Genomic DNA, 26,636 nt, shown 5'->3' on the forward strand with positions numbered 1-26,636 from the left:
GGTGGAGTTCTTGGTGGGTCTTGCAAAGGAATTGGCTCGCTGTCATGTGGGCACAAAGAAGGTGCAGAAGGAAAAATTGCTTGCAACAACCTCCAACACATAGCCCCGGGAAAAGGGCGAAGTGTCATATGTCACCACATAAAAACTGTTTTGTTTTGTTTTGTTTTTTATTATCCACTGTCCCTTGTACTGTAGGCAAACTGCAGCTTTTGGATTATGTAAAAAGGTTGTCCGCCCGATTGCCTGCCTGAGCGGTCCACTGTCCAACAAAGCCAAGGCAGCCCTCCCCCACAAACACTCAAGATGCTAATTGGAGCAATCCAATTTTTTGGATTTGCAAGTGTGAATGGGAATAATTTATGAGGACCATAATGCTCACAAAAGATATGCTAATTTGGGTCAGATGATCCTTCTCTGGTTACAAAAATGATTTGTATCAACTGATCCACCCTCGGTAGTTCTAGTGTTAACCTCTGCGTATGGTCATGGATAAGTTTTTAAAAAGTTTGAAATCCAAAACTTACAACAGTGAAAGTTATGTTTCGTTCAGATTTACTTTCACCGGGGATGAGACAAAACCTACTCCATTATGTTTCACGTTCCATCACATATCACACTGATAAAGTATAAATAAGTGAGAAATTATATCATAGTTAAATGTACGGTACAGAAAGTCCTTTTAAAACATTTTTAGCATAAGCGGATTTTAAGCGGGGCCATGCCCCCCTAGTGGCTGAAAAGTATCATTGCATGAAATTGTCTTTCCTGATGTTAAGCAATAAAACTGCAACAAAAATGAATGAAATGGACAAAAAAATATATTTTTATAATGGGTCAAAATTATTTTTCGAACAGCTCATGTGACTAGCACGTTAGACGGTCATTTGCTTTGCATATAATTTTCAGAAAAGAAAAAAAAAATAGCGGAGGGCAATTTTATTTTTCAAATGATTTTTTCTTTGATTGAATTTTTTTTTTTTTTTTTTTTTTTGATTGAAGCAACATTTTTGGGATTGAATGATTTAGACACAAATGTCCTACCCATAATATGGCCCAAACACAATAATTGCTTCAATCAAAGAAAACTTTTTAAATGAAAAATTAAGTGTTCCAATACAAATTTTTCAATGTCAAATATTTTTTCACATTCGAAAATGTTTTCTATGATTGAAATTTCTCGTTTTTTGATTTATGTGATTTTTCTTTTTGAAAATGTGTATATTTTTTTGAAGCAACTTATTTTTTGATTGAATAATAAAGACAAAAACTCCAAAATGTGGCCCAAACACAAATCAACATTACTTCAATCAAAAAGTTGCTTCAATCAAAAATAAAATTTGACTCCAATAAAAAAAAATTTTAAAAATCAATGAAAAATAGCTTTCACATGCATTTTTTTTTTTTTTTTTTTTTTTTGGAGTTCCAATTTTATTTTTGCATTCAAACACTTTTTTTTTTAATTGAAGCAACTTTTTTTTGATTGAAAATATATTTTTTGATTGAAGCAACTTTATTTTGACTGAAGCAACTTTTTTTTGATTGGATATTAAAGACACAAATCTACCTCCATATGGCTCTGCCCAGGGGAAACTATTTTTGACTAGGGTAACTACATTAGCACGACACCGGCGGGTATACCATAATCAATGCATGATGATCTTGGCGAAAAGTATTGCCTCAGCAGCCTGATTTAGAATTCCCCTCAAGGATGATGGGAAACAAAAAAACGCTCATTGTCAACTTATTATTATAAATATTTTTGTAAGTTAATTTTATTGCTGACACTGCGTTTTGGGGTCATCAGCATATTGTGCCCCCCCTGCCCCAAAAGTCAAACTCCGCCTATGATTTTTAGTTTGTGGTGTGCTGTGAGATTTAATCAATGTAAAAACGTGCCGTGACTCAGAAAAAGTTGAAAAACGCTGCATTAAACAGCTAGCTAACAGTACTATAGAATGTCAGTGTTCGTGGCGAATAGGCAGGCAAGGAACAAAAGCGTGGACAGAAAAGTGTTTATTAAAAACTCAAATACTGCCTTAGACACCTATTATTGTTACAGAAAAAATCTGAAAGGTGAAAGCTAATTTTTCAGGAATTTTGAAGCCCAAATGTCCTCCATTTCTGAATTGACCCTAATTGCAGTCCAAAAGTGCAAACAGGGAATAGCTGCTTTGCCCTACATGGCCTGAAGGGAAAAAATGGCGGCGCAGACAGCCATCATGAGGGAGAATTGGAAAGACGTGGCACTGTTACACAGATCGGTGTTACAGCACTCAAAAGAGGCGGTGTAACCGATTCCGAAGAGCGAGCCAGTCAGCACATCCCCACAAAGGTCCGTGTCCAGGCAGCCGCGGACTTGTAGGCTGACCGATGCCGTAGCATTGAATTCTGAAATAAGCATACAGGAAAATGAATTCAATGGCAATAATTATTTTATTAAAATGCTTCCTTTCTTTGCAGCGACATTTGCAAAAAGTATGAAAGCTGTACCACATACAAACAAGAAGGATAGTCTCAGGAGTGATTTGTTCGAGGATTCAAGGTAATTATTACGTTTTTTCACAAGAATTTTTAACGTATAAAGCTCTTTGTTGGAAAGCTGCCGCCACATTGACTGACAGACTAGCATCGTACTTCGACATATTTACCTAAAATAAATGCTAACTGCATGTTTTTTTTTTGCTTTTAACAAAGAATCGAGACTGTTTTACGTTCATATCTATAAAGAATTCAGGGATTTAAGCATTTATTCACAAGAGTTGTCACCGGAAAAGCTTTGTTTACATCAGGCGGCCGCTAGCTACATTCACTAACAGACTAGCATTGCACTTTGAGATATTTACGTAAAATAAATGCTAACTGCACGTTCTTTTTTGCTTTTAACCAAGAATACAGACTGTTTTATGTCTATATCTATAGAGAATTTGGGGATTTAAGCATTTATTCACAAGAATTTTCACCAGGAAAGCTCTGTCTAGATAAGTCGGCTGTCACATTGACTAACAGACTAGCATCGTAGTTAGACATATTTATGTAAAATAACTGCTAACTGCACTTTTTTTTTTTTTTTGCCTTTTTGCCTAACTGCAAGTTTTTTTTTTTTTTTTTTTTTTTTTGCTTTTAAACAAGAACCGAGACTGTCTTACGTCCATATCTAGAAAGATTTCAGGGATTTAAGCATTTATTCACAAGCATTTTCACCGGAAACGCTCTGTTTACATATGGCGGCCGCTACATTGACTGACAGACTAGCATCGTACTTTGACATATTTACGTAAGATAAATGCTAACTGCACATTTTTTTTGCCTTTAACCAAGAACCGAGACTGTCTTACGTCCATATCTAGAAAGATTTCAGGGATTTAAGCATTTATTCACAAGCATTTTCACCGGAAACGCTCTGTTCACATAAGGCGGCCGCCACATTGACTAACAGATTAGCATCGTACTTTGACATATTTACGTAAAATAAATGCTAACTGCATGATTTTTTTTAACCAAGAAATGAGACTGTATTATGTCTACATCTATGGAGAATTTGGGGATTTAAGCAATTATTCACAAGAATTTTCTCCGGAAAAGCTCTGTTTACATGAGGCGGCCGCTAGCTACATTCACTAGCAGACCAGCGTCGTACTTCGACATATTTACGTAAAGTAAATACTAACTGCACATTTTTTTTTTTCTACTTTTAACCAAGAATGGAGACTGTTTTATTTCCATATCTATAAAGAATTCAGGGATTGAAGCATCTATTCACAAGAATTTTCACCGGAAAAGCTCTGTTTACAAAAGACGCCCGCTAGCTACATTTACTAACAGACTAGCATTGTACTTTGACATATTTACGTAAAATAAATGCTAACTGCACGGGGGTTTTTTTGTTTTGTTTTTTATTTTTCACCGAGAATCAAGACTGTTTTACGTCCATATCTATAGAGAATTTGGAGATTTATGCATTTATTCACAAGAATTTTCACCGGAAACGCTCTGTTTACATATGGCGGCCGCCACATTGACTCACCGACTAGCATCGTAATTCGACATATTTACGTAAAATAAATGCTAACTGCAGGTTTGTTTGTTTTTTGTTTTTTTTTGCTTTTAACCAAGAACCAAAAATGTTTTACGTCCATATCTATGAGGAATTCAGGGATTTAAGCATTTATTCACAAGAATTTCCACCGGAAAAGCTCTGTTTACTTGAAGTGGCCGCTAGCTACATTTACTAACAGACTAGCATCGTACTTCGACATATTTAGCACTTTTTTTTTTTTTTTTTTGCTTTTAACCAAGAATCAAGACAGTTTTATGTCCATATCTACAAAGATTTAAGGATTTAAGCATCTATTAACAAGAATTTTCACAGCAAAAGCTCTTTTTACAAAAGGCGGCCGCCATATTGACTAACAGACTAGCATCGTACTTACATATTTACGTAAAATAAATGCTAACGGCAAGTTGGGTTTTTTTGCTTTTAACCAAGAACCAAAAATGTTTTACGTCCATATCTATGAGGAATTCAGGGATTTAAGCATTTATTCACAAGAATTTTCACCAGAAAAGCGCTGTCTACATGAGACGGCCACTAGCTGCATTTACTAACAGACTAACATTGTACTTCAACATATTTATCTGAAATAAATGGTAACTGCACTTTTTTTTTTTTTTGCTTTTAACCAAGAATCGAGACTGTTTTACATCCATATCTAGAAAGATTTCAGGGATTTAAGCATTTATTCACAATAATTTTCACCGGAAAAGCTCTGTTTACATATGGCGGCCGCCACATTGACTGACCGACTAGCATCGTACTTCGACATATTTACGTCAAATAAATGCTAACTGCAGGGATTTTTTTTGCTTTTAACAAAGAACCGAGAATATTTTACGTCCATATCTATAAAGAATGCATTGATTTAAGCATTTCCTCACAAGAATTTTCAACGAAAAAAGCTCATTGTCTGTGATTCCACTCGGTCAGCAGGAGAGGTCAGGAGGTCAGCGTCTTTAAACCGATCCTGAGGAGGTTGCCAAGATATTGACTTGCTGCCATTTGACAGTTTGTATTCTCGATCCTTTCGTTGCTTGCTTTGGATTTTTATGCGGCGAGACGTCCAACATATGCGGTTAAAAATGGCTAGTACTTAGTATTTGTTTTATTGAGTCTTCTATTAACTTTTTATTACCTTAAAATACTTTTTGCATGTGTTTTGCCTCTCATACTTTGTGATTGTGGTTTCTTGTGGTAGCTTTAAAGCAGATTGTCGACCTGATTAATTACGTAGCGTATTTAAACCATCGTTATTTGATATTACCACGTATAAGTATTTTCTTATGGCATCTTTGGTATATTGTCTGTATACATCAAAACAAAACAAGCTTAAAGCGCATGGTAGTACTTTGAATGTCAAATTCGCCTCTTGTAGGACGTTTCGCTAGTGTAATACATTTTGGCAGAACACCACTTTTGTCCTACTCTCGTCTCGTCTCATCCCGTCTTTCCTGTTCATTTTGCTTTTGCTGCTCGTTTTGTGAAATATCGACTGTGCTGTCATGCTTATTGATGTTCAAATTGAAAAGGTTGAACAGAAGACATGTTTATGTCCTTTATGTCATACTCTGGAAGCCCGGGAGCGGAGTCCTGTGACGTCGCCGCCCTGCGACGTCAACAACAATGGCGACCTACTAGTTAAACTAATTTTACAAATTGTATAAAAACGAAACAACGAGACGGGTTTCAATAATCAAATTATTTTAGCTCATAATAACGTTTATCTTTTAAGAAATACAAGTTTCTTGCATGTCAGATTTGATTCTTGTAGTAAATTTCGCCTGTGTAGCACATTTTGGCAGAGCACCGGTTTTGTCCTACTCTCGTCTCATCCCGTCTTTCCTGTTCATTTTGCTTTTGCTGCTCGATTTGTGAAATATCGACTGCGCTGTCATGCTCATTGATGTTCAAATTGAAAGAGTTGAACAGAAGACATGTTTATGTCGTTTATGTCATACTCTGGAAGCCCGGCAGTGAAACCATGTAACGTCACCGCCCTGCGACGTCAACAACAATGGCGACATACTAGTTAAATTCATTTTACAAATTGTATAAAAACGAAAACGACAACAGGGGTTTCAATATCAAATTATTTTAGCTCATAATAACGTTTATCTTTTAAGAACTACAAGTTTCTTGCATGTCAAATTTGACTCTTGTAGACATTTCGCCTGTGTAGCACATTTTGGCAGAACACCAGTTTTGTCCTACTCTTGTCTCATCCCGTCTTTCCTGTTCATTTTCCTTTTGCTGCTCGTTTTGTGAAATATCGACTGTGCTGTCATGCTCATTGATGTTCAAATTGAAAGGGTTAAACAGAAGACATGTTTATGTCGTTTATGTCATACTCTGGAAGCCCGGGAGCGTAGTCCAGTGACGTCGCCGCCCTGCGACGTCAACAACAATGGCGACTAACTAGTTAAACTAGTTTTACAAATTGTATAAAAACGAAAACGACAACAGGGGTTTCAATATCAAATTTTTTAAACTCATAATAACGTTTATCTTTTAAGAAATACAAAGTTTCTTGTGTGTCAAATTTGACTCTTGTAGTACATTTTGCCGGTTTTGTCCTACTCTCGTCTCGTCTCATCCCGTCTTTCCTGTTCATTTTGCTTTTGCTGCTCGTTTTGTGAAATATGAACTGTGCTGTCATGCTCGTTGATGTTCAAATTGAAAAGGTTGAACAGAAGACATGTTTATGTCCTTCATGTCATACTCTGGAAGCCCAGGAGTTTATGTCTTTTATGGACGCCCGGGAGCGTAGTTCAGTGACGTCGCTGCCCTGCAACGTCAACAACAATGGCGACTTACTAGTTAAACTCATTTTACAAATTGTATAAAAACGATAACGACAACAGGGGTTTCAATTAGAGATGTCCCGATCGATCGGCATCCCGATCACGTCATTTTCAAAGTATCGGAATCGGCAATAAAATATCGGCCATGCCTTTTTTTATTTTATTATTATTTTTTTTTTTTTTTATTAAATCATTTTGTAATTGTATTTAACGTTACAGACATAATATGTTACACTCATCCAGAGTCTTTAGTTAGGCTTAAGGTAGGGTTATCAAATTTATCCCGATAACGGCGGTAGTTAATTTATTTTAAAAATGTATCACGTTAAAATATTTAACGCAATTAATGCATGCGTTGCACGACCCACTATCGCATTGTCGCGCTCAATCTGTAATGGCGCCGTTTTACCTATATAGAGAGATAAAAGGCAGCGTAAAAGAGTGAATTTTGGCAGTCTTTGGAGCCTTTTTTTAATTGGCTAAAGCCTTACAATCCCTCTCCCTACGATTAGAAATATCATGGGAAGCAATTCGAGGAAGCAAGGTAGCAATTGATCTTTTTTCTTAACACCTTATATTATTTCCCAATGCAGAGAAGATATATCAATTGCACTAGGCACAGTCATGGTTCCACTTCCCATCATGCATTTGGGCATGGCTCCAGTATAATTTACTAAAAGCTCAACAAATACACTAGATGGCAATATTTAGTCACAATATACAAAGTCACAAGTCTTTCTATCCGTGGATCCCTCTCACAGAAAGAATGTTAATAATGTAAATGCCAACTTGAGCATTTATTGTCATAATAAACAAATACAGTACTTATGTACTGTATGTTGAATGTATATATTCGTCCGAGTTTTATTCATTTTTTTTCTTAATGCATTGCCAAAATGTATATGATCGGGAAAAATTATCGGGAATGATTGGAATTGAATCGGGAGCAAAAAAAAGCAATCGGATCGGGATATATCGGGATTGGCAGATACTCAAACTAAAATGATCGGATCAGGAGCAAAAAAACATGATCGGAACAACCCTAGTTTCAATATCAAATTATTTTAACTCATGCTAACGTTTATCTTTTAAGAAATACAAGTTTCTTGCGTGTCAAATTTGACTCTTGTAGTACATTTTGCCAGTGTAAGAAATTTTGGCAGAACACCGGTTTTGTCCCACTCTAGTCTCGTCTCATCCTGTCTTTCCTGTTCATTTTCCTTTTGCTGCTCGTTTTGTGGAATATCGACAGTGCTGTCCTGCTCATTAATGTTATTCTTGGGTTCAAATTGAAAGGGCTGAACAGATTACATGTTTATGTCGCTAGGCCTGGAAGCCAGGCAGCGTAGTCCCGTGACGTCACCGCTCTGTGACGTCAACAACAATGTCGAGCTACTAGTTAAACTTATTTTTATATCATTTATCTTTTAAAAACTACAAGTCTTTCTATCTGCGGTTCCCTTCAATAATCGAGTTTCGCACTGAGAATCAACTGTAACATTCCTGTTTTCACGGAAATGTTCCTCAATAAAAGCCTGCGGCAATGGAATGCGTCATCTGCGTTCAAAATGAATGACCAGTTGCGGTTGGATTATAGTAAAGGAGGAGACACCTCTATAGTTAGAAGTTCAACTGGTTTTATGTTAATACTGATAAAGTCAATGGAAAGTTTGTCAAAAATAAAACATCAGAGAACTTCACATGGCATGTTAGGTATCACATCTTGTATATCTATATCAACAATTTAATTGTAAGTGAGCATCTCTTACGTGCACTTCCATGAAAGCAGCTTTGGGTGGCATTGTTACATGTGATTTCGTCGCTGCCAAAAAGGCAAAGATCAAATAATCCCACGACACATCGGCGGCATGTTAGGCAGTGTGCTGTTAAATGAGAAAAAGAGAAAGAATGTCAAGACACCAAAATGGCCACACACGACGATATAAAAAGCAACAGGAATAAATAAACATGTACAGTGGGGCAAATAAGTATTTAGTCAACCTCTAATTGTGCAACTTCTCCAACTTGAAAATATTAGAGAGGCCTGTAATTGTCACCATGGGTAAACCTCAACCAAGAGAAATAGAATGTTGAGAAAAAAAAAAAACAGAAAATCACATTGTTTGATTTTTAAAGAATTTATGGAGGATTGTAGAGGAACGTGGAGGATTGGAATGAGTTGCTCGCTGCCAGTCCTACGAACATCACACATTCAGAGAGCTTTTTCCATTTTTCTCTTATCGTCGTTTCAAATTCACAGTGAGCAAATTGTTCACAAGTACATTCATAGAAACATAAAAAAAGAATAATGCTACTGCCATTAGTTTGCGGACAGTGCATTAGTTGTCCAGCATGTCATTCAATACTATGGCCGAATTTTGTACCCGGATTTTAACGGATATGGCGTATAGCAAAAAAACAAAAACCACAAACAACCTAAACATACAGTGGGGCAAATAAGTATTTAGTCAACCACCAATTGTGCAAGTTCTCCTACTTGAAAAGATTAGAGAGGCCTGTAATTGTCAACATGGGTAAACATCAACCATGAGAGACAGAATGTGGGGGGGGAAAAAGTCACATTGTTTGATTTTTAAATAATTTATTTCCAAATTAGCGTGGAAAAGAAGTATTTGGTCACCTACAAACAAGCAAGATTTCTGGCTGTCAAAGAGGTCTAACTTCTTCTAACGAGGCTCCAATTGTTACCTGTATTAATGGCACCTGTTTTAACTCATTATCGGTATAAAAGACACCTGTCCACAACCTCAGTCAGTCATACTCCAAAATCCACTATGGCCAAGACCAAAGAGCTGTCGAAGGACACCAGAGACAAAATTGTAGACCTGCACCAGGCTGGGAAGAATGAATCTGCCGTAGGTAAAACGCTTGGTGTAAAGAAATCAACTGGGGAAGCAATTATTAGAAAATGCAAGACATACAAGACCACTGATAATCTCCTTCGGTCTGCAAATAAGTATTTAGTCAACCACTAATTGTGCAAGTTCTCCCACTTGAAAATATTAGAGAGGCCTGTAATTGTCAACATGGGTAAACCTCAACCATGAGAAATAGAATGTGGAAGAAAAAAAAACAGAAAATCACATTGTTTGATTTTTAAAGAATTTATTTGCAAATCATGGTGGAGAATAAGTATTTGGTCAATACCTAAAGTTCATCTCAATACTTTGTTATGTACCCTTTGTTGGCAACAACGGAGTCCAAACGTTTTCTGTAACTCTTCTTTTCACACACTGTTGCTGGTATTTTGGCCCATTCCTCCATGCAGATCTCCTCTAGAGCAGTGATGTTTTGGGGCTGTTGTTGGGCAACACAGACTTTCAACTCACTCCACAGATTTTCTATGGGGTTGAGATCTGGAGACTGGCTATGCCACTCCAGGACCTTCTTACGAAGCCACTCCTTTGTTGCCCTGGCTTTGTGTTTGGGATCATAGTCATGCTGAAAGACCCGGCCACGTCTCATCTTCAATGCCCTTGCTGATGGAAGGGGATTTTCACTCAAAATCTCTGGATACATGGCCCCATTCATTCTTTCCTTTACACAGATCAGTCGTCCTGGTCCCTTTGCAGAAAAACAGCCCCAAAGCATGATGTTTCCACCCCCATGCTTCACAGCGGGTATGGTGTTCTTCAGATGCAATTCAGTATTCTTTCTCTTCCAAACAGGAGAACCTGTGTATCTACCAAAAAGTTCTATTTTGGTTTCATCTGACCATAATACATTCTCCCAGTCCTCTTCTGGATCATCCAAATGCTCTCTAGCGAACTGCAGACGGGCCTGGACGTGTAGCCTGGTACTCCAGACTCACCGCTGTTCCAGCTATTGAGTCTGGCCACCATTAAGCGGATAAAAATTCCAGGGCGGAGCAAGCTACAGCAAACAGACAGCGGAGTGGACCAATCAGCGACGGGCGGGACGAGGGACTTGCGCGCGGAAGTAAACATACGAGGAGAGCGGAGTTTATTCAACATGGCTAGCGCGAGATAGACTGTTATCAATGACTTGTGTCGATGTGTTTTTGGTCATTTAAAACTGATTTTACCGTGGATTGGAACATATTCTCGGCTCTCCTGTTCGCCATCTGTGTTGTTGTGGAGACGACTTCCGACGCGGAAGAGTGACGTTGCTCGTTAAGAATACGTCACGCAAATAAACTAATCGGATTCGTCGATTGATTTTGTACTTGCTCGAGAGGCCGTTAATGGGCTGGGTCCCAGACTATTCTCTCAGTGTTTTGAAAAACACAGGGAGAACAGTCTGGCCGTGCCAGGCAACTGGACGTGTACTGGTTTCAGCAGGGGGACACATCTGGCAGTGCAGGATTCGAGTCCCTGGCGGCGCATTGTGTTACTGATAGTAGCCTTTGTTACTGTGGTCCCAGCTCTCTGTCGGTCATTCACTAGGTGTGGTTCTGGGATTTTTGCTCCCCGTTCTTGTTATCATTTTGACGCCACGGGGTGAGATCTTGCATGGAGCCCCAGATCGAGGGAGGTTATCATTGGTCTTGTATGTCTTCCATTTTCTAATAATTGCTCCAACAGTTGATTTCTTTACATAAAGTGTTTTACCTATTGCAGATTCAGTCTTCCCAGCCTGGTACAGGTCTACAATTTTGTCTCTGGTGTCCTTCGACAGCTCTTTGGTCTTGGCCATAGTGGAGTTTGGAATGTGACTGACTGAGGTTGTGGACAGGTGTCGTTTATACCGATAATGAGTTAAAAAAACAGGTGCAATTAATACAGGTAACGAGTGAAGCCTCGTTAGAAGAAGTTAGACGTCTTTGGCAGCCAGAAATCTTGCTTGTTTGTAGGTGACCAAATACTTATTTTTCACTCTAATTTGGAAGTAAATTCTTTAAAAATCAAACAATGTGATTTTCAGTTTTTTTCCCCCCACATTCTTTAATTAATTAGTTTTTAGTTAGTTTAGTTTAGTTAGTTATTAGTTTTAATTAGTTAATTTAGTTTTAAAGGCCTTTATTGCTCTTGTGAAATGAAAGTGTAACTCTGCGTAGTTTGAAAAAACACTCGGGAATATTATTTTGTATTCGCATTTAATGCTCTTTTGAAAGTGAAATCTTAGCAAGCCTTTGTTTTACATCGGATGACAAAACGTCTTCTTTTGCCCGGACAAGTCCACTTTTCACGTCCTCTCCGTAGTGTCCGGCCGGGTTTTATAAATTCATGAAAATGTCTGGGTTTCATTATTTTTCACGGGACCAATTTGAAGACAATCCCTGAGTTGACGTGGCTCCTACTAGTAGGGAGAGAAGGAGTAGTTCTTCTTGTTTTTTGTTGGCAGTTTACACCTTGTATCATGTGGCATTTCCGTCATCTACTGGATTGACGGTTTGGCAAGAGATCAGGCAGTTACAGACTACAATAAGGAGTAGTTCTAAGAGATATTTTTGTTGTTTAGTTGGAACATAGCCAGGGGTTATTTTGTGCCGGATTCTGCCGGAAATAGATCCGGCACCTCTTGACTTTGGCCTCCTTGTGTTCTGGGACTTATTTGGGCAGATCTGGCACCTCTTGTGTATAGAAAATAATAATAATATAAAAACGTTTTTTTTTAAATGTATAAAATAATAATATGCATAAATTAATTTACAGAACGAATCCCAAGAATTGTTGTTTGTAAAAATTTAACGTCATTTGAAGGAGTCTGAGATTTGTTGATGCACTGAAAAGCTGGACCAACAAATCACGCCCCTGACATAAAAAAATCTTTGGAAAGTTGCGGTTTCTGGGGAGCAAGCAGCTAGGATCAAACAGTATTTAAACATGCCAAAAAGGTTTAGGGTTAGGGTTAGCCTAACCCTAACCCTAAACCCTAACCCTTGAATTTACTGTCTCGGGCAGGACTGAGTGCAGCAGGAGGTTCACAGACAGCAAGCCAAGCCGGCGCAGGAGGCTGCTACCGTGGCAGCAGCTGGTCAGGTGGACCACCAAAAGCTGGAGCAACAGGCCAGTATCCTTATGGGGAGTTCGGGTTTGGGCTGCACAATTTGTAAGGCGGTGGGAACTTTGGGGCCAGAGACGACGGGGGGATTGAACTAGCAAAAGAATGGGTTTGTGTTATAAAAAAATCTGAGATTACAATAAACATGTTTTACAAGTTAGACCTGTTGAGAAAGTAATTGCTGATTGTACTGTACGTCCCACCTGTGGTTATGTGATCAATTGCCCGTGCTGTGCTGTGTGTAGCTTAAATAATTGTAAAGTGTTGTCATAACATGTATAACATGGATATTATCTGAAATAGAGGCTTGTAAGTCCCACAGCATGGCAAGTGGGCATTTGCGTGTTGTTTTCGGCACCATTTTCTGCGTATGTTCCTGGACCTGTGCCCGTCTTATCATCCTTGCGCCGTCATATGTACTTTGCGTTCCAGCACTTTATGATTTACAAATTAAGCACTACACATAGCCTACTGTATGTGTGTATTGACTGGACTACATTTCCATGGGTTTGCATTGTATTTTTTTTTTTTTTTTAATCATTGTTTTTTATTCGGGTTTTGTGTGTGTGTGTTGTTTTTTTTTGCGTTTTTATTGATTTTTTTTCTGGAAGAGAAAAGCCTGTTGAGTAACCTGTAACCTGTTGAGTAATGAAAAAAATCCATATAGTATATAAAATATAATATATGGTAATATATATATATATATATATATTTTTTTTTTTTTTTTTTCATAAAACAATGTTTCTATCCAAATGGAGGAGATACTAATTAATAGATGAGTCGATTACTTAATTTATCGATAGCTGCTGCCCTAATCTCATTACTAATATCTACATTAATAGTAGTAGTAGTAATAATTGTAAATTGGTGTCATAATATTTATACCATGGATATTATCTGAAATTGAGGCTTTTAAGTCCCACAGCATTTGCGTGTTGTTTTCAGCACCATTTTCTGCGTATGTTCCTGGACCTGTGCCCATCTAATCATCCCTGCACTGTCATATGAACTTTGCACTCCGGCACTTTATGATTTACAAATTAAGCACTGCACATAGCCTGCTGTATGTGTGTATTGACTGGACTACATTTCCATGGGTTTTATTGTATTAAATTTTTTTTGTCATTGCTTTATTCGTTTTTGGTTTGTTGTTGGGTTTTTTTGCGTTTTTATTGATATTTTTCTGGAAGAATAAAGCCTGTTGAGTAACCTGTAACCTGTTGAGTAATAAAAAAAAAATTCCACATAGTATATAAAATATACTAATATACTATTTTTTATTTATTTTTTTTTTTTTCATAAAACTGAATGTTTCAATTCAGACGGAGGAGGCACTAATTCATAGATGAGTCGATTACTTAATTTATCGATACCTGCTGCCCTAACCTCAAATTCTAATATCTACATTAGTAGTAGTAGTAGTAGTAGTAGAAGTGCAAGTAGTGTAACTAAAAAACAAATAGTGTTGTTAGTCGTAGTGTAACTAAAAAAACTAAACTAAGCTACTATCAAATATGCTAATCATATTTTTATATACAGTAATTTACACGGCAGATGATTCTAAATGAGCTACTGTCAACTTACCAGCTGCTACAATAGTAGCCAGAAGAATGACCGTTTTCCAAATGTTGTTCATCGTAATCCTCAGATCTCCGTTGACAGACACTACAATGTCATAGCTTCGGGCTAATGGAGAACTTAAATACAAAGGTGATAAGGTGAGCCAACCAATGAACAATCCACATCAGGGCGAAATATGTCACCCTTCAGGTTTCTTAACCTGGCACAAGGAAGTGGCACAAACAAAAGATTCAAAATAACTCACACTTGTCATGTTTCTTTCATTTTGATTGTTTGCTTTCTTTTTAGAGTGCTAATCGACTTATCAGTTACCTATCGACAAATTCGGGAGATAAAAGTGGCTAAATCGTACTTGCTGTGGTGATATGGATTGGAAAATAAAATATTTTAGCGCTGGTTGGTTAACACCAACCTCTAGTGGCAACATTGCTGTAGCGGCTAGCTAGCGAAATGATAACAGTGACAGCGATGGTTTTAAAAAGGAGAGATGCTAACTCAGAAGTGCACAAAATTCATTGTATAGCGGTCAAAAGGAAGTAAAGACAATTCACGATACTCAATGTTGAAGTTTGAATACAAATATATGACTTGGTAGTAGTGGAGGATATTTTTGCATTTACTTTGTTCGCTCATTGGCTGCCGTTGACTGCGCTCGACGTCCAATCCATTTGAAGTGAGAGGGTGGCAGCGAATGAACGAACGTCTAATAGTCATAAACTCTTTCAAAGAGTTTTAATTTTTCATGAGCCATAAGACTAGATGTCTATTATCGCCCAATGGGACTGAAAGAGTTCCCCAAAAAACAGTGGGTTTTGGTGGGTGGTGGATTATAGTCAGGTGCGCCTTATAGTCCGAAAATTACGGTAACAGATGAATGCATCAGATTATTCCACATAATTTAAGTAAATATTACTATTTGTTCTTATTAAGCTCATACATCTAAAAGTTGGTCATTTTTCACCAAAATCGTGTATAAAAAAAAAAAAATGCTTCCAATTTATGTTTTAATCAATATCTATTCTTGAATAGAGAACATTTCTGACAAACTTTTTTAAGAGTAAATATACAAATTTTTAGCTTAAAATAAGCTTATTTTCAGCTAGCTATTTTTTTTTTTTTTTTTTTTTTTTTTTTTTTTTTAAGAAATCTGGGTAAAATTGACTTGAACTGGCAGATAGTTGGCACTTAGTTGCACTTACACTGAAAACAAGGGAATTTAATTAGCTAAGGAGGTGTGTTTTTGCAGTGTACATTTGACATGAGATAGAAATGACATGTGTCTACATTAACATCCAAAACACCAGGATTTTTATTGAAATTGATTGAAAACAGGATACTATATCCGAGCTCCTACCTACACCATTACAGTCTGAAAGGCTAGACCTTTTTTTTTTAACCTAGTCTTAACCATTTCCATTTCAATGAATGCCCATTTTGGTCTAAATTGCTTGGATTTTAACACTTTGGCCCTCAAAAACTAGAGCCAATTGATTTGGAGGTAGATTTGTCTTTATTTTTCAATCAAAAAAAAAAGTTGCTTCAATCAAATAAAAAGTTGCTTCAATCAAAATATATATTTCTAATTGAAGAAAAAGTCACTTAAAAAAAAAAAAAAAAAAAAAAAAAGGGTGACGAGACTCCGGTCAAGTATGCCGTAACCTGGGGACTAAAAAAAACAAAAACGCATCATAAAGAAGAAACATTAAATGGAGATTTTAGGGTCATCAGAATGCAGGAAGATAAAACTCAATGGAAATGGATCATGTGTGCCTTCCTCAAACTTTTTAGAATTACATAAGAATTTCTTTTTCTCTCTCTCTCTCAAATTCAAAAGCGATATGTCTAAGCTAGTAAGCTAATGTCTAAGTAAATTCCTGTTCAAAGTTCTTTTTAATGTGTTTTAATGTTTAGTTCTTATCTTTATGCCTGAAGCATCATCAAACATCACCTGAAGGTTTGTTCCACTTCCTCATACCGATTGAGAATGAAACCACTGAGATAACCAGTTTCTTCTCCCATCAGAAAACATTTGAAAGAAGCTTTTAAATTCAGTCCAAATTCTGGTCTAAAACGTCACTTTGCCTAAATGTAGTCACCGTACAAAAATAGGGCCCTGTGTGTCTTAGCCTTCAGTGAACCCCTTAGGCCTTGTTGGCAGCCAAAATCGGATTTTTAGCCCATCCAGATTGAAACTGGATGACCCTTTTGTAGTCTGAACGGTCACAAAGCACACAAATCAGATTTTGGTTTGAAACTACATACTGGAGGTGGTTTCATATCAGATATGGACACGATGCTTCTCAGTCTGAACACCTCAGATGGGTTTTGATTAGAGATGTCCTGATCGATCGGATCGGGTCCGATCACGTCATTTTCAAAGTATCGGAATCGGCAAAAAAATATCGGACATGCCTTTTTTTAAGTGGCGTCGTGTGGCTCAGTGGTAGAGTAGTTGTACCCAAACCCAGAGGTTGTGGGTTCGATTCTTTGCCCTGATGAACTCGTCTAAGTGTCCTTGAGCAAAATACTGAACCCCACATTGCTCCTGGTGCTGCGTCGCCAGTAGGTGAATGGCGAGATAGTGTAAAGCGCTTTGAGCGCCTTGAAAGGTGGAAAAGGGCTATATAAGTATAACACCATTTAATATATATATATATATTTTTTTTTAATAAAATCATTTTCTAATTGTATTTAACGTTACAGACATAATATGTTACACTCATCCAGAGTCTTTAGTTTTGGCTTAAGGTAGGGTTATCAAATTTATCCCGATAATGGCGGTAATTAATATTTTTTTAAAATGTATCACGTTAAAATATTTAACGCAGTTAATGCATGCGCTGCACGACCCACTCACGCATTGTCGCGCTCAATCTGTAATGGCGCCGTTCTACCTATATAGAGAGCTAAAAGGCAGAGTAAAATGAGTAAAGTGCATTTTGGAAGTCTTTGGAGCCTTTTTTTTAATTGCCTTAAGCCTTACAATCCCTCTCCCTACGATTAGAAATATCATGGGAAGCAATGTGGGGAAGCAAGGTAGTCATTGATCTTTTTCTTAACACCCTATTTAATAATTTAATATAATTGGTAGCACTACGCACAGTCATGGTTCCACTTCCCATCATGCATTTGGGCATGGCTACAGTATCATTTATTGAAAGCTCAACAAATACACTAGATGGCAATATTTAGTCACAATATACAAAGTCACATTTGTCCTTTAAGAATTACAAGTCTTTCTATCCGTGGATCCCTCTCATAGAAAGAATGTTAATAATGTAAATGCCATCTTGAGGATTTATTGTCATAATAAACTAATGAAGTACTTATGTACTGTATGTTGAATGTATATATTCGTCCGAGTTTTATTCATTTTTTTCTTAATGCATTGCCAAAATGTATATGATCAGGAAAAATTATCAGGAATGATTGGAATTGAATCGGGAGCAAAAAAAAGCAATCGGATCGGGAAATATCGGGATCGGCAGATACTCAAACTAAAACGATCGGATCAGGAGCAAACAAACATGATCGGAACAACCCTAGTTTCAATATCAAATTATTTTAACTCATACTAACGTTTATCTTTTAAGAAATTCAAGTTTCTTGCGTGTCAAATTTTGACTCTTGTACTACATTTTGCCAGTGTAAGAAATTTTGGCAGAACACCGGTTTTGTCCTACTCTCGTCTCATCCTGCCTTTCCTGTTCATTTTGCATTTTGTTTCATTTTTTTCTTAATGCATTGCCTAAATGTATATGATTGGGAAAAATTATCAGGAATGATTGGAATTGAATCGGGAGCAAAAAAAAGCAATCGGATCGGGAAATATCGGGATCGGCAGATACTCAAACTAAAACGATCGGATCGGGGGCAAAAAAACATGATCGGAACAACCTTAGATTTGATTGTCCGTGACGTCACTCTATGCTGGGTGACGCCGTCGTTGCCACAGTAATCTGTCATGTGTTCCAATAATGTGGCTCAGACTGAACATGCCCTGATCTGATTTGGCCAAGCTAAAACTGTTAAAGCATTCCCTGGAGAAAGACTCATCCAGTTAATGGTATGGCCTGGAAATAGCCCAGATCTCAACCCTATTGAAAACCTGTGGTGGAAATCTTTAAAAAATGGTCCACAGTGAAGGGAAAAGGTACCGTTCTCGCACACACCATATAATTGTTTGCATTAGTCTAACACATTCATTTAACTATAGTTTAGGCAGACTTCACTCAGTGGCCTTGACACAGTAAAGTTAATCACCTTACCGGGGCTCCTGAGGGGGAAAAGGAAAAATGGTACCGTTTCTCGTAGGCACTGTCTAACTGTTTGCATTACTCAAACACACGTAATATAATCAATCAGGGAATGGTATCATTTCTCATATTCACTGTAGGACTGCACTACTCTAACACCCCTAATGTAAAATAAATAGCACACTATAGTTTAAAGAAAGAGAATAGATACACAACGCCATCTTATCACAGAGGCCCGACGTGTGCGTCACGAGCAAGATTGACGCACCAACTCTTGCAATCAGTTCTCCCAGCAAACTCCAAGAGCAAAGCGCTTTGTCCTAAAACAAGTAGAGCCAGCCCGGATAAGAAAGTTGATAGCAGGCGCCTGGGACATCAAGACCAACGTCGGTCGCTGTGGCAACCACGTCCCATCGACGCACGAACCTAAACAGCCCGAAACCGGCCAGAGAGAGATGATCCCAAAGCAACGCCCGGACACACCTTCGGCTGGCCCACCACACCACAGACTTAAAAACACTGGACACTGAAATAACACAGATTTTGCTGCTCGGAAACATGTAGCCTTGTTTTGGATCCAGAATCGTCCCTCCGTCGTTTGTTTTTGCCTTGTTTTTGACCATTGTCGACGAATAACTTTTTCAAACTTTTGGAACATGGAGTCAGTACAAAGGGTTAACATCCGAGATGAACGCGCGAAGTTCCGCCTTCCCGGTTGGCGCGCGCGGAGGCAGCATCGGCAGAGCGGCACTTTGTTCAGCTGTCGCTGTTTTCGTGCGGCTTGTCGGGGGAGGCGAATTTCAACAACAGCAAGGTTCCAACCTGCAATGATGATCTGGCAACTGCAATAAAAGAGAGTTGGCAGCAAATTGATGAAAAATACTCATCAAGTCCATGCCTTAGAGACTGTAAACGGTCAAAAAGGCCAGAGGTGGTGCTACGAAATACTAGAGATGTGTTTTGATTGTTATTTCTTTGTTTGTTTCTCATGATTCCATATTTTTTCATCAGAATGGAGTGATTCCATATATATTTCCCTGCACTTGCTCTATAAAAGTAACATTTCCTTACCACCACAATGTTTTTATCCATTTCTGAATGCCAAGGAGTTTCACTTTTACACTAATTCATTATTTTTTTCAAGCTTTTTATCTGAGTTTGTTCTACAGGATAAAATGTCTTGAGTGAGTTCTCGTCCGAGACTGGTGATTCCATACTTTTTGCTAAGGGTTGTATAAGATTTGTTTTGTTTTTTCACTAATAATGGTAAGTTAAATATAGATTTTTACCAATATCAGTATTGGAAGGTGCTCGATACTGCACTGAAATGCTGGCACCGGTAACAGCATGTACTAAAAAAATATCACACCAATGTTAATTACTGACGCTAACATAAAAATGTGAACGGGGAGCCTTGCCTTTTGTCTCCTTTCGTCAAGCACACCCATCTGTGATCATAACAAATAAAACATATTGAAACAATACTGTATTTATTATTGAGAAAACCAGTTTCTTCTCCCATCAAAAAACATATAAAAGAAGCTTTTAAATTTGGTCCAAATTCTGGTCTAAAACGTCACTTTGCCTAAATTTAGTCACTGTACAAAAATAGGGCCCTGTGTGTCTTAACCTTCAATGAACCCCTGAGGACTTGTTGGCAGCCAAAATCTGATTTTTCGCCCATCCAGATTGAAACTGGATGGCCCTTTTGTAGTCTGAACAGTCACAAAGCACACAAATCAGATTTTGGTTTGAAAGTACATACGGGAGGTAGTTTCATATCAGATATGGACACAATGCTTCTCAGTCTGAACAGCTCAGATGGGTTTTGTCTATCCGTGACGTCACTCTATGCTGGATGACGCCTTCGTTGCCACAGTAACCTATCTGGTGTTTCAATAATGTGGCCCAGTCTGAACACGCCCGGATATGAATTTGGACCTTTGCCAAAAATAATATGAGCTGTCAGCCCCAAAAATCAGGACGAATCGCATTGGAATCAGATATGAGAGCAGTTTGAACGCAGCCTAAGACTCATTCACTGAACCCCTGTGGTTCGATCGAACTCAGGTTAAGAACCATTCCTTGAGGCGTACTGTAAAATGGTTAAAAAGTGACTTGAGGATAACAAAGTCAATGTTTGGAGTTGCCATCACGAAACCCTGATCTGACTCCTATCAAAATTTGCGAGCAAATTGAAGGAATCTGACCTTTTAGCCAGATTGCCGGCATCACCCCAGCCAACCCGCCGGACCCGCGCTGGCACAACTCCAACGACCCGTGCCGGCGAGACCCTGACAACTTAACCAAAAGGCCAAACGCCGCATGTTCACCTTAGTCTTAACCCCTTGTACCATCCAACCATCCATCCATCATCTTCCGCTTGCTCCGGGGTCAAGTCACGGGGGCAGTAGCTTTAACATGGAAGCTCAGACTTCCCTCTCCCCAACCACTTCAACCAGCTCCTCCAGCGGGATCCCAAGGCGTTCCCAGTCCAGCGTGTTCTGGATCGTCCCTGGGGCCTCCCGCCGGTGGGACATGCCCGGAACACCTCTCCGGGGAGGCGTCCAGGAGGCCTCCGAACCAGATGCCCGAGTCACCTCAGCTGGCTCCTCTCAATGCGGAGGAGTAGCGGCTCGTGTATAGAAAATAATAATATAAAAACGTAAGAAAAAAATGTAATCGCCCCGAAATGGGGCTATTGCAATACATTACAATACAATTAGATACTTGGAGAAGGAGAGGAGTCATTGATGGCTTTCTCCACTTTATTATTGCAACAAAAAGAAAACAAACATTCGACCGCTCACTTTTGATTCTCGCCTGTCTCCCCCTCGGTTCCTACTACCTCACAGCTCTCCAGTCCCAGCGTCTCTTAAAGGGATGTGCATAGTTATGGACATTAAATTATAAAATAAAATAATAATACGCATAAATCCATTTACAGAACAGATCCCAAGAATTGCTGGTTGTTTATCAAAATTTGTCATTTGAAAGAGTCGGAGATTTGTTGATGCACTGAAAAGCCTGAAAAGCTGGACCAACAAGTCACACCCCTCACATAAAAAAAAATTATTTTTTTTAAACTTTGGAAATTTGCTGCATCTCAGGAGCAAGCAGCCAGGATCAAGGCAAGGCAAGGCAAATTTATTTATATAGCACAATTCAACACGAGGCAATTCAAAGTGCTTTACATCACATGAAGATCATAAAAATCACATTTAAATCAATACAACGTAAAAACCAAGACAAAAGATCGCACTTAATCACAGAATAAAAATAAATAAATACAAATAAAACAAAAATAAAAAATAAAACAAAAACTACTACTCCTAATAATAATTGAAATCAGCAATGGAGATAAGCCCAAGAGGAATAGAAAGCAGGTAGATTGAAATATATAGCCAGTTATGGATATGCAGTGCTAAACAAAAGCGTTTTTAGCCCTGATTTAAAAGAGCTAACAGTTTGAGCATACTTCAGAGGTTCGGGTAACTTGTTCCAGAGGTGAGGAGCATAGTAATTAAATGCTGCCTCACCCTGCTTGGTTCTTGTTCTTGGAACATCCAGAAGACCGGTTCCAGACGACCTTAGGGGTCTAGATGTCTCATAGGAATCTAACAGGTCAAGCATGTATTTTGGTCCAAGGCCATTAAGTGTTTTGTAGATGAGCAGTAGTATTTTATAGTCTATCCTTTGACTCACTGGAAGCCAGTGTAGCGATTTCAAAACCGGTCTAATGTGGTCCAGCTTCCTTGTATTTGTGAGGACACTGGCTGCAGCATTCTGTACTAGCTGCAGCTTCCTGACTGATTTTTTTATCAAGACCTGTAAATATACCGTTGCAATAGTCCAATCTGCTGAAAATGAATGCATGCATAAGTTTTTCCATGTCTTGTTGTGTCAGAAGCCCCTTAATTCTGGTTATATTTTTTAGGTGGTAATAAGCTGATTTAGTGACGGACTTTAGATGGCTATCAAATTTTAGGTCTGAGTCAATAATTACGCCGAGGTTTCTGACTTGATTTGTAGCTGTAAGTGACATTGTGCTAAGTTGGCTGCTTATCTTTGACCTTTCCTTTTTTGGCCCAAAAATGATCACCTCTGTCTTCTCCACATTTAACTGGAGAAAATTCTGGCACATCCATTCATTGATTTGATGAATGCATTTACTCAGGGAGACTGAGGGACTATAATCATGTGGGGACACAGAAATGTACAGTTGTGTGTCATCTGCATAGGCGTGATAGGAGATGTCATACTGTTCCATTATCTGAGCTAACGGAAGCATATAGATGTTAAATAAGAGTGGTCCAAGAATTGACCCTTGAGGGACTCCACACGTGAATTTGGTTCGTTCTGACTGATAGTTTCCGATTGACACAAAGAAATCCCTACCATGTAAATAGGATGTGAACCACTGAAGAATATTGTCAGTAAGCCCTACCCACTGTTCCAATCTGCTGAGTAGTATGTTGTGATCAACCGTGTGTTGTGATCAGGGAAGGTTTTCCCCGCACCGCCTCACACACGCGGACCTGCGTGTACCCGTCACACGTACACGTCACAGCGCCCTCTTTCTCAACTCGAGACCGTTGCCGGAAGTCACTAATTTTCATGGCGCGGGATTCAAAAAACGAAATAAATATCGCGATCGCTTCCACACACATCTAAGCGGTCCATTTCATTCAAGAGCATAAAATACCGCGTCAAACATACTTTTTCGTGTCACAGACACTTTAGGTACAGTAACTAAGTATTTTACGTCATTACATTCCACCTCTGAAAGTGCGATTTTAATAAACCTAATAGTATAAAAACAAAAGGAACTAAAATGAAGCCATATCTGATGTTTTCTATAAGAGAGAATGTTTTTTACTAATGGAAAGTTTTATATAGATTTAAACCATATCTCTATTGGAAGGTGCTCGATACTGCACTGAAATACTGGCACCGGTATCAGCAAGTACTAAAAAAATATCATACCAATGTTAATTACTCACGCTAACATGAAAATGTGAACGCGGAGCCTTGCCTTTATTCTCCTCTAATCCAGCACACCCATCTGTGATGAAACATTCAGTGCACGCTGTGCCAAAATTCTGGGTAATAGCTGCCACTGGTGCAGGAAGTGGGATGCGAAAGGGTGCTGCAGCTCCCCCTGGTGTTGGGGAGACAGAAAAAAGTGATTAGGTAGATTTTTTGTTTATTAAAAATAACATAAAATATATTGAAACTAGGGTTGTTGTTTTTTTTTTTTTTGCTCCCGATCTGATCGTTTTAGTTTGAGTATCTGCCGATCCCGATATTTCCCGTTCCGATTGCTTTTTTTTGCTCCCGATTCAATTCCAATCATTCCCGATAATTTTTCCCGATCATATACATTTTGGCAATGCATTCAGAAAAAAATAAATAAAACTCGGACGAATATATGCATTATATGTATATATTATTATGACAATAAATCCTAAAGATGGCATTTACATTATTAACATTCTTTCTGTGAGAGGGATCCACGGATAGAAAGACTTGTAATTCTTAAAGGAGAAATGTGACTTTGTATATTGTGACTAAATATTGCCATCTAGTGTATTTGTTGAGCTTTCAGTAAATGATACTGTAGCCATTTAACTTCTGCCCAAATGCATGATGGGAAGTGCAACCATGACTGTGCGTAGTGGTACCAATTGATATATCTTCTCTGCGTTGGGAAACAACATAGGGTGTTAAGATCAAATACTACCATTCTGCCCCACATTGCTTCCCACGATATTTCTAATCATAGGGAGAGGGATTGTAAGGTTTTAGCCAATAAAATAATGGCTCCAAAGGCTGCCAAGATTCACTCTACTCATTATACGCTTCTTTTTAGCTTTATATATAGGTAAAACGGCGCCATTACAGATTGAACGCGACAATGCGTGAGTGGGTCGTGCAGCGCATGCGTTAATTGCGGTAAATGTTTTAATGTGATTTTTAAAAAAAAAATTAATTAATGGGATAAATTTGATGACCCTACCATAAGCCTAAACAAAAGACTCTGGATGAGTGTAACATATTATGTTTGTAACGCTAAATACAATTAGAAAACAATTTAATTAATATATACATATATATATATATATATATATATATATATATATATATATATATATATATATATATATATTAGGGCTGTCAAACGATTAAAATTTTTAATCGAGTTAATTACAGCTTAAAAATTAATTAATTACTAACCCTAAACCAAAATTTACGTCGCCTAAATAAAAGTTGTAAAGACAATAAAACAAACCAAAAAAAAAGAAAGAAATGAACAAAAAAAGATATTTTTATAATAGGTCAAAATTATTTTTCAAACGGATCATGTGACTAGCACCTAAGCACCTTATATTGTGTAATTTAGTTTTATTGCTGACAATGCATTTTGGGGTCATCAACATTTTTGCCCCCCCCCCCGCCACAAAAGTCAAACTCTTAGGCTCGTGGGAGATTGTCTCCTAGTTTTTAATCAAAAAATAAATAAAAATTATAATATTAATGAATTTTTTTTTAATAAATAAACAAATAAATAAATACAAATGATAATATTAATGAAAAAAAATTTCATTTATTTTTTTTCTGAATTAAAACGTAGATCTTGGAGCAAAAAAAACTACACACCCCTGGGTCCATTTAAGTGGACCAATACTAAACCAAGTTCTGGCCAAATTAGTGAATATTAGTAGTGGACCTCTCAGTGTTGCTAGCTGACTGGCTTTCAACACCGTCCATGAAGTGGGCTGGTCTTTCAATGACTCCCGGGCCACTCCCGGCTGCCATTGTCGGCACTAGACGACGCCTAACCCATTTAGACTGAGAGAGGGTTGAACAACTAAGCTGTACTAAAAAAGCATTTTTTTTAAAAAAACATTCACAGCCAGACCTCCCAGTTTAACATGATCTATTATTGTCAATGGCAGGTAAAGAGTCAAGCCTTAAAATATGAACTCCGATTTATTTTCACATGAAGGTTTCCGAAAGGTTAGTACAAAGGATAAATAAAAACAAAATGAAAGCACAGTGGAAGGTTTAGACTCTCAATGTTTCTTCAAACATTCCATTAGTCCACTTCTACAGTGTACAGTAGGTCTACATACTGTATTTTTAAGTGTGTGTAAGCATAAAATGTCCAAGGATTTTTTATGGTTTGTGCTAGTTCTCGCATCACAGCAGGCTTCCCCAAGCCAACGCCGTGAGGGCGACGCCGACGGCGGTGGCGAGTGTCGTCTTGGTGGCCGAGGCCCCGCTCAGCTGGACCGGGTTGCATTGGTCCGTGGAGCAGCAGGTGACTTCGGTCTCGAACGGCACGCCTATCAGGCTGCTGTTGGTGGTCTTGTTGCAGGCGGACTCCTCGATGCATCCCTGGGTGTTGAAGCCCACCGAGGTGGAGACGGAGGGGAAAGCTATCGGGGAGAGAACAAATTTATTCCTAAGTGATGCTGAGATGGAGGCAAAATATATATATATAATAAAATAGGAGACCTACTTGCTTTTCCTGTAAAGCACTGGGAGGTGTTGGTCGCACACTCCACAGTGGAGGATGACAGACATAAGCCGACCAAACCAAAGGAGCACTGATTGCAAGTGAGCGATTCGACTGGAAAAAACAACATCACATGATATTATTATTCTGCATTCATTCTTACAAGTTTGCTAAATGATTATTAAAAAACATGGAATGATTCTGTACAAAAAAGTAGTACTAAAATAGTAGGGGGGGAAAAAAGCATCAGTTCTTTTAAGCAGTCTTTCAAATATAACATATAATATTCTTATTTTCAGGAAATTTGCTCCTTACCAAGCACCAAGCACGCAACCGCCGAGATGATTCCGACAAGGATCCTGCCCATATTGGCTGTCTTCTTGGTTCACGTTAGAATCCTTCCAAAAAAGCTGGTATGTCACCTAACGGATGTGGAG

The 26,636-nt window shown here is 38.2% G+C and overlaps 1 protein-coding gene across 1 annotated transcript; it reads right to left on the reverse strand.

The window, feature by feature from the left end:
- Positions 1–1,455: 1,455 nt before the first annotated feature.
- LOC130910956 (uncharacterized) lies at positions 1,456–26,636 on the reverse strand. Its single transcript, XM_057828628.1, has 6 exons — positions 26,515–26,636; positions 26,203–26,313; positions 25,885–26,119; positions 14,425–14,537; positions 8,625–8,738; positions 1,456–2,388 (listed from the first exon to the last, which is right to left on the reverse strand). The coding sequence occupies exons 1-6, from the start codon at positions 26,564–26,566 to the stop codon at positions 2,177–2,179; spliced, it is 837 nt and encodes a 278-aa protein (XP_057684611.1). The 5' UTR covers positions 26,567–26,636; the 3' UTR covers positions 1,456–2,176.

Source organism: Corythoichthys intestinalis, chromosome 22 (assembly GCF_030265065.1).
Source record: "Corythoichthys intestinalis isolate RoL2023-P3 chromosome 22, ASM3026506v1, whole genome shotgun sequence".
Classification (NCBI taxonomy): domain Eukaryota; kingdom Metazoa; phylum Chordata; class Actinopteri; order Syngnathiformes; family Syngnathidae; genus Corythoichthys; species Corythoichthys intestinalis.